Here is a 9,315-nt window from a genome sequence, read left to right as displayed (position 1 = left end):
AACCTTGAATCAAATAAAATGTCTCTTCTCTGCTTAAAATCTTTCAGGGTCTTTTCATTGCACTTTGAATAAAACCCTAACATTATATACATGTTGTTTGAGATCTGGTGGGAAACATGTTTATTCATATATACAAGCATACACATGTGTGTGTACATATTCACCCTGGCCTGATGTTCCCACACCAAGATAACCTGATAGTTAGGTGTTTGGGACTCACCAGTGTTTGACATACCCAATAGCGAGGATAGAGCCTCGCCTGTAATTGGTGTTCACAAATACATGCTGAATGATAGGTTAATGAAGGAAGTTTATTCGATATCTGACTGAGCTCTGCTGAATGGCAAGAGGTGATCAATGTTAGCATCAGCTTTGGAGGTGATATGAAGAACATCTACTTTAAGTATAGTGCAGACTCTGGGGCCAGGTGCCCAACGTGAAGCTCAGCTTTCTCGATTATCTGCGAAACCCTGAGTAAGTTACTTAACTTCTTTGAGCCTTAGTTTCTTGTCTATAAAACAGTGGTAATAAGATGGCCTACTTCTTGCGGTGATTGCTATTATTGTTAATTTTTAGTACCTCAACTCTACCTGCTGCAGGAATGACTCTGCAACATTCCTGGCAGGTAGTTCTGCAATTCTCGTGATAGGGAATGCTGTCCCTGAAGTCTTGAGCTACTTCTCACAAAATTCCGAGCTATTTATTGTAGGCTTGGCCTCCTTCATTAGCATGGAGCTATGATAATAGTAGCTCTATGCTGAGGTAATGAAAGGATGATCTGGACCATATTCTAATGAGTGTGTGTGGCGGGGGGGGAGGGGTTCTCCGACAGCAGCTAGATGTCCTAACATCTCAACTCAATTCTGACACTATCTACCTGGAGATACTGATACCATTGTAATTATCTAGTTGTTAATAATAGCAAAGGAGCAGAGGGGGGGAGCCAGACATTATGGGCATGTTGTTTGGGCAGCTTCACCAGGAAGCTGCAACTTTGCACTCCCCAGGGAACCACCGGCCTATCCCCTGCAGAACACTGGGGGAAGGGATCCAACAAAGAGGAGATAGATGCATGCCCAGTAGAGTTGGGGTGACATAGGGAAGGTAAGTCACACCTGGGAGCACAAATCATTGTTCAGAGTGGATGTGGCCACTGCAAGCATGTGAAAATGTGGGGATACATAATCCCCTAAACAGAGTTCTCTCTCTCCTTGCTCTTGTGCTCTTCGCTCAGTCTTGGCTTCCTTGCGTTCGCCCATGCGCCCTCCATAGCCATGTGGACGCGTGGACCCCCATGCAACGGGCTGACGGGTAGTACTGGGGAAGCACAAAGTAAGCCTGCCTGATGCGGCATGGGACTGTGCCAATGTGGAAAGTAAACTCTGGGCGCTGGTTCTGATTTTAGCCCCGCTAAAGGCAAATGGGACCCGTCCTTGGCGGGACTGAGTGCCGGGGTCCAGCCCTGGGGGTCCAGGGGTTCCCAAAGGTGTGGACGGAGTCGGCGAAGAATGTTTTGCACGGAGACAGCGTTCAGAACTCTCTAGCTCTCTTTAGTCTCCGTGGATCTTCCTGTGCCTGGCTGAGGCCACAGAGAAAGATCCTGAGGCAAGCTGAGCCTTTATTTTATAGTCAGAGGTAAACAAGGTAGTGGTTACCAAAGTTACATTGTTCTTGTGAGTTTCACTTGTTTTTGTTCTTGTTCTTGCTGCACTTCCCTCAGCCCATTAGCTTCCCAGATAAGATCTAGGGAGCATCATAAGGTCAAGCCTAAATATGCTAAGAGGACTGTGCCCTCTAAGCTGGGACTTGTTTGTGACTTTGCCAACAGGTCAGTCCGAGGCTTAATCCTATATCAGCTCCCCACAACTGAGGGAAATGGAACGTTGGGAACTCAGGGATGTAATTCCACAAAAATAAAGCTTTGTACAACATCGCATCCTCATCCCCCCATGTGAGTCTCAGAAAAGTCTTTTTCTTGGGATATTGCAAGAAACCCACCCCCACAAGCAACCGGGGGAGACGAGGACCCCTCCCCTTCCTTAACAATAGCATCAGATTGCACAGGTGGGGGATCAGTCCCACAAGATTGCCCCTACCCTCCCACACACATTTCAGATGCTAGCCGGTAGTTCAGGTTTTACCTATAACATTGACCGACTGGCTGTAGATCAGAGGTGCCCACAATCCCCTCCTTGGGTTCCATTAATTTGGTACAGCAGCTCACAGAACTCAGAGAAATATTTTACTTCCTAAGTTTACTGGTTTATTATGAAAGGATATAACTCAGGAACATCCAGATGGAAGAGGTGTGTAGGGCAAGGGGTGGGGAAAGGGCGGGAGTTTCCATGCTCACTTCTAGCACACCACTCTCCCCCAATCACCATGTGTCCAACCTGTTCTTTAGGGTTTTATAGGACTAGCTGCCGGCATCATAGCATGTTGAGGTAGGTTTTGGGGTTAGCACATGCAGTATACGAACACCACTATACATACATTGCAGGCACAGAACGTGGAGAATAAAGTCCACCTTGGGTTGGAGGTTTCAGTGTTAAAATGAGGGTATAATGAGAAACGTTCCCACTGGAGTCACTCCTGAGGGTCCTTAAGCAGCTTCAATAGCTCTGAGGTGGTTTCAGGCCGTTTCCCTAGTCTTTATGTTGTGCCCCTCTAAATACATTCAAGCAAACACTGTTAGAGTCCCAGCAAGCCAGCAAGCATTGTAAATATTTAAGTAATGGTGTAGGCTCTCTCCAAGTTTTTGACCCTCCTGTACAACCCAGGTAGGCTATAATCAGGGGGGAAGTGAGGACTTTCATTTCTCTTCTTTTCCAGGGTTTGCCAGGATTGGGATACACAACAAGAAAGTATCTTGTTGTGTATCCCAACACCCAGTTATCTGCCCTGACCTGGTGTGTTTGTGGTCCCAGTGCTCTGGGGCAGATGTCTCTCAGTGATTGTCTGGCAAAGGCTCTTTTCACTACATTCAGAGCAACCTGTAAGTAATTCAAGTGCAAGGGTGGGTGGAACTTCAAAAGTTAAAAGAAAATCCAGTCCAAACTGCCTATAACCTTGGCTAGTCATTTGGCCTCTTCTTGCATACTTTCAGTGATGGTGAGCTCACTATTGAGCTGCCCACGGAAGGCTCAATGCCTCTATGGCCAGTAGATGGTGCTGTTGGGCAGTTTCACCCAACAGCACCATCTACTGGAGGGCGCGGTGTTTTTGAGACTGGGGAGTTGGGGAGGTGGACAGCTTGAGGTTAGATGGCCCTGCCAGCCCGCCTGCCTCTTCCAGCCATCTCCAGATGCGAGGCAGACATCTGTGGGAGAGAAGGAAGAGCAGGAGTGGGTGAGTCTAGACCTGTTGTCTTTGGCCAGTTCTGAGGCTAGTGATGGCAGTGGGATAGAGTGGGAGGACATGGGGATATCCCCATTATACTCTTTGGGCCAGGACCTGCCAGTTCATGCTTATTCAGGGCTAGCCTGGGCACTTGCCTATTGATCTACTGTCCCTGACCCAGCACACACACACACACACACACACACACACACACACCACTGAGGCTGTGGAGGGGAGCAGGCAGTGGGCACTAAGCCTTCTGGGCTCACAGTTTTCCAGGAAGTTCTTCCTCTTCCAACCTGGGCTACAGATTCCTCCAGCATGAGAGCCTCGTCTGCTTTCCCTCTGCTCCCACAGCACCAAGCATCATGACTATACACACGGGTACCCACTTAGGATGACTACCTCATTTTGGGTGCCTGGGACTGTCCCAATGTTAGCATCAAAAGTCCTGCATCACCCCGGCCGGGTGGCTCAGTTGGTTGGAGTGTCATCCTGTGCACCAAAATGGTTGTGGGTTCGGTTCCCAGTCAGGGCGCGTACTCAAGGCAACCAATCAATCGAGTTTCTGTCTCACATCGCCGTTTCTCTCTCTCTCTCCCTTCCTCTCTCTCTAATATCAAAAAACATATCCTAGGGTGAAGATTAAAAACAAAGTCCTGCATCCTGGAAACTCCCTTAGTCCCAGGTGAACCAGGAAGGTTGACGACCCCATCAGTAGAAGAAGCCTCCTTAGTCTCTGCCTCAGAGGGCATGCTGGTTGGCCAATTCTGAGAGTGTCTAAGACTCAGTGGTTGGTCCCCTGAAGACAGGCAAAGAGCCCAGCAAGGCCCCAGGTTGTCATCTGGGGTTCTCATGCTGGCAGGAGACCCAGGTTATTCACATACAAGCAGCTCCAAGGGGGCCACAGACTCCTAGGGACCAGTGCAGCATCATGGAGCTCAGGTTGAAGTTTGAAGTGCCCTTAGAAAACGGGCTTGACATCATGGAAGGCTTCCCAGAGGAGGTGAGTCTGAAACCTATGGGTTGGCAGACATAAGCAGGGGGAGAATCCTGGGTTGGAGAGAGGCAGGTGCAGGTAGAAAGGAGATGGTGATAGGTTGTCAGGAGTCCATGCACATGGAACAGATAAACCACTCTAGCCCAGGAGAGAAAGGAGGTCCAAAGGCAAAGACACAAAGAACAAAGGGGAGAAACATGTGCTAATCCCTGACTGGGAAGGTTGGATTTGGAAGGCGTGAGGAATTCCTGTAAAGTGCTACTCAGAGCTCAAGTGTTTAGGCCTAAAAAACATATCAAAACTCTCAAATTTGGGGAGCTACTTCCCATGATTTTCCTGCCCTCCTCCCCTCCTTTAGCTTTAAGCTGTGGTCTATACTCTGCTAGGCCCCAAGAGTTTGGTCCCCCAAAGGGCCTCCCAGGAATGTTCTAGAGGCCACAATAATTTTCTCTGTCTCCTGACCTCAAGGTCAGGTCTTCTGAATCTCCCTGTCCTATCAGGCTCCTCTGTCCCTGGGTCCCAATCTCCCTGTCCTATTAGGCTCCTCTGTCCCTGGGTCCCAATCCTGCCAAGGAGAGTTAGATGAGTGAGCTGCATCTCAGTGCCAGAGAGGTTGGAAAGGACTTTAGAGTTCACACTATTTTTTGCCCCCCTAGTTGCGTACCTCCAGGTCATGGGACATGGCACCTCCAAAGGCAGCTCCTGTCCCCCAGTGTGTGTGTGTGTGTGTGTGTGTGTGTTTAATAATTGTCAACTATAACTTCTAACTTCTAGCATTCTTTTTGGCAATGCCCTTCTCCCTCTTTATGAAAGGCTTCAGCACAGACACACACAGCTGGTAAGTCTGGCTGCTGTGTGCTTGGTCCTCGCTGTCCCCATGGCCCAGTCTGTGTCATTAGGGCCCTGGCTCCAGGCGCAGCAGTGCAGGCAGGGGCTGGGTCAGAGCCCTGTGAGCTCCAGGAAAGCGTGGCGGTTCCCAGGACAGAGCTCGGAGGCCTGCTGGCTCCTTGACGTCTGCCCCCCTATCTGTAATCTGCAGGTTTGTCTCCTTCCCCTCGGCGGAGGCCTCCCCTCCAATCGTGGGTTGTCCTTTCTCTGATGTGGCTGAACTCCTCCTGCTCGCCAGCCCCATGCTTCCTCTCAGTATCTGAGTGTCTGATCTTGGACTCCGATCTGTGCACGTCTTTAGTGCTGAGAACAAAGCCATTTCTTGGGCTTGAGCCAAGATGGAGACGTGTCCGTGAGCCTCCCTCAGCCCCGTCAGAAACTGCACTGCTAGGAAGGCTCTCTGGGCTCCTTTGCAGGCTGAGGCCCAGGGGTGCAGCTGGCTTATTCCAAAGTGGGAAAATGGAAAACATTCCCAATAGGGAGGCAAGAGAACTGTGATTGTCGCCCCTGGAGATGCTCAGGGACTTGAGACGTACAAGAGCTGTAGGAAAGGTTTGGTGTGGCCTGTGGAAGGAAGCTCTCTCTCGCTCTGCGCAGGGACCCTGCCGGCCTGGTTCACTGCTCTCTCTCAGCACCCCATGCAGAGCCTGGTACTTGACAGATGACCAATGACCACTTGTGAGGTGGTAAACGAATGACCGAGAAGAAGACAGTGTCTGGAAATCTTTTCTCTGTGCCACGGGCACTTCCTCATGCGAGTTAGAGCTCGTGCTGGAGTCCAGGGGGATGCCAGTTAGAATCCTGATGTCACCGCTTACCGGCTGTGTGAGGCCAGGCCAGGTCTTTAGCAAAGGGGTAGCATATCAACCGCCGGCGGCTGCCAGCAGGATTCCCTTGGAATGTGCATGGAGCTCAGGGCCTGGCACTGGCCATCTGCAGGCTCCGTGAGTGCCTGAGGGCTCCGTGTCTCCACTTGAGATCTTCCCCCACATCACCCCCCGGTTCTGTCTCTCTCTCACCTTGGAAATATCCAAGATTGAGAGACTTGGGCACTCCCAGTGCTGGATGCCCACAGGTTAGCCAAACAGTCCTCCACTGGGGCACACCCAGAGTGGGAAGAGGGACCCAGGAGAATGAATGGAAGTCCTGTCACCCCTCAGGAGGCTGGCCCTTGACAGAAGCCTTTGGGGCCAGGGCACAGCGGAGGAAGTTAGCATTGGTCCTTTCCTGTGAGTCTTGCCCCTCCTCTGTGCTTTCACACAAGCCCAGGGCCCCCAGCCTGGTGGGCAACAGGGTGGAGGGTGGGGAACCAGGCTGCCTGGCTTTCCTGAAATCTGGTCAGATGGCCAGGCAGACAATTTTGGTCCCCAGTCTCTGTTCATCTCAGAGGTACACTTAGTCCTTACTTCTGACAGGGATGCTATGTTTGGAGGTGTCACGGATTGACTGGGGACCCGTTCTCTTATACAACTCCCCACTCGCCCCATTTTGGCCCTTTTCTCTTGAAAGTAAAGACCAGAGGAAAAGTATGCTGTATTGGAAAGACTCCTAGACCTGAACTTGGGAGTGTGAGCAGGTTCCAGATCCTGCTGGATTTTCTCAAGTGTAAATTGTGTGCATGAGTGAGCCTATGAAGGTTGTAGGTGGAGGTGAGTGGTCCAGGTGCCCCTTAAGGAGGCCTCTTTCAGCCTTGCTGTGAGGTCTGTTTTTAATTCCTACTCCAGATTCTCAAAAGAAGAAGAAGGAGGAGGAGGAGGAGAAGGAGAACATATCATCACAAGGACAGCAGGAATGTGGAATTTGTGTGGTGGGGAGGAAAGAGCAAAGAGCACACAGGTCAGATATCAGCATAGGGTCAGCTTTATTCTGTATTTTACCTTCACCAGGGAGAAGAAGGCAAAGCAGCTGGAGAGCAGACCAGCCTGCATCACACAGACACATATCACGTCAGTAAAGAATGTACATGGTGGAAATCAAGGGCCCAAAGCAGACCAGCCGTGAAGCACGAATATTAACCAGGACTCCAAACGTCCCATCTCGCGTTTCCTTATTGACTGTTTGAGTTCAACCATTAAATACATGTTCCATTTTTTTAAAAAAACACAACCAACATTCCAACATCCAATTATTTGCTGTCCTTTTTTAGAATAATGCAGTGAATAAATTACCCAGTTTTTGATTTTGAAATACCACCAACCTCTTCTCCACACCCTGGATGGTGGTATTCAAGGACACAGTCCATCAAATTCAGTTTGTTTTGAGGCTCCAGTGAGAGGCTGATGCTCTAAAAGTGAATGCAGGCATCCTTGGCTGTTACACATTCAGGGCTGGGGGAACTTTTGCCCCAACAGAGCTGAAGTAGGCTTCTGTGGTCTCCCCTGACAGGCACACTATTCCTATAGTTGAGCCCTTCTACTAAACTGCTGAAAAAAAAAGACTTATTCACAGAGGTTGATGAAATACAGAGAGAACTGTCTTTAGAGACACAGACCAAGTCCTGGAATACTGAAAAAGCCAGGAGGCGAGAACAGGTGCACACAGAGGTACCCACAGGAGAAGGTCACCATAGCGTAAGTTGGGATTGGGTCTTCATCTGTTGGCCATCTTCTTGACCCTCGACGGCATTATAAAAGCAGCTACTTTCCCTTGCCAGGGGGTAAGCACTTCTCCTGGATTTTTTGTGGGCAAACCTCCACACATTTTGCTTGAGATATCTCTTGGCATGGCTCCACACACTGAGGTGGGCATTGGTCTTGGCATGGAGGTAGGCATGGATCTTGGCATTGCTGTGGGCAGTTTTCTAGGTTTAACTCCTGGCACTGAGGAAGACACACCTCCTGAGCTTGCACTGGGCACTTCTCTTGGCAGGTGTCCTGGCATGGGGGGAGGCACACCTCCTCAGCCTTTGCCTGGCACTGATCTGGGGTCTTTTGAAGACATGGAGGAGGCACACATGGCTGCTTGCACTGCTGCTCATTAAAGGACATCTTGGGGCAATTTGCAGAACCTGAAACAAACACAGAATTTAAAATTATCTGTATTAACAGTACCAGGCTGGGACTGAGAAATGAAGGGTTGATAGAAGGAAACGGGAAATGAATTATTGTTAACCCCAAGAACTCATTTCCCTTTTATCTTTTTCTCTTTTCTATCCCGACTTGAGCTACCTTTGATGCCCATCTCCTAGGTAGGAATATTCTCATAGCTCTTGTCTGGATATCAATAGCCCAGTCCTACCCAAACTCCCAGCCCTTTTTCTCCTCTTCTATTTGACGAATCTTATTGAAAACCAGGTGCAAGAGACTAGATAAAATATACAGGATGGTTTGAGAGGCCCAAGAAATGGCCAACCATTTCAAAAATCAGTAGAAAGTACACACCAGCAAGAGAACAGCCTCCCAGAGACAGAGCAGCTAGAGAGAGAGGGCACAGATGCCCCCACTTACCTGATCTTCAACAAGACCCAACAAAGAATGTGAACTGCAGAGTCCGGACAGATAGGGACTTTTATATAGTGCTTGGTCCGGCCTTCCATGGGCATGACTGGCCACGTGGGCTGAGGTCCTAATTGTGGAGTCACCATAACGAGCTTCCTCTGAAACTGCCCATAGTTTGAGTCACTGCTTGGGATGCCTGTTAATCAACCTCCATTTTGGCCTCTGGGTCCTGAGCAGACCTCAGCAGGGAGGGGCTCCTCTCAGATCTTTCATTAGAAGCAGCAGCAAAGGAATGTTCATAAAACGTTATCTCGGTCAGCCTAAACTGGTTCAGGATGTGGTGAGAGATAAGATCCACCTTGCTCATCTTGTCTTCACCTGTGGGAAGACTTTATGCCTAAGGCCTGGGGTCTGTCTGGGTCAAGGGCACATATGGTCTCTTTCAAAATGAATGTGTCTTCACTGAGCCTGGAAAGTCACACTTTTGGGCCCAAGGAAGGCAGATTGTCCCAGGGCCCTAAGCTAACAAAGGACCCACAGCCTCCTAGAACAGTGGTCGGCAAAGCGTGGCTCGCGAGCCACATGCGGCTCTTTGGCCCCTTGAGTGTGGCTCTTCCACAAAATACCACGTGCAGGTGCGCACGTACAGTG

At 49.7% G+C, this 9,315-nt stretch overlaps 1 protein-coding gene across 1 annotated transcript; it reads right to left on the bottom strand.

Annotated features, from left to right (window-relative positions):
- Positions 1-7,863: 7,863 nt before the first annotated feature.
- On the bottom strand, positions 7,864-8,214 carry PRR9 (proline rich 9). The gene has a single exon (XM_014461364.2). The coding sequence runs from the start codon at positions 8,212-8,214 to the stop codon at positions 7,864-7,866; it is 351 nt and encodes a 116-aa protein (XP_014316850.1).
- Between the last annotated feature and the right edge of the window lie 1,101 nt (positions 8,215-9,315).

Source organism: Myotis lucifugus, unplaced genomic scaffold (genome assembly GCF_000147115.1).
Source record: "Myotis lucifugus unplaced genomic scaffold, Myoluc2.0 scaffold_151, whole genome shotgun sequence".
NCBI classification, from domain to species: Eukaryota; Metazoa; Chordata; class Mammalia; order Chiroptera; family Vespertilionidae; genus Myotis; species Myotis lucifugus.
Note: the sequence above shows the minus strand (reverse complement) of the source record. Positions and strands in the feature narration are given on the sequence as shown.

Excerpts from the sequence above, each read along its gene's own strand:
- PRR9 (XM_014461364.2), bottom strand. The coding sequence starts at position 8,214 with ATGTCCTTTAATGAGCAGCAGTGCAAGCAGCCATGTGTGCCTCCTCCA.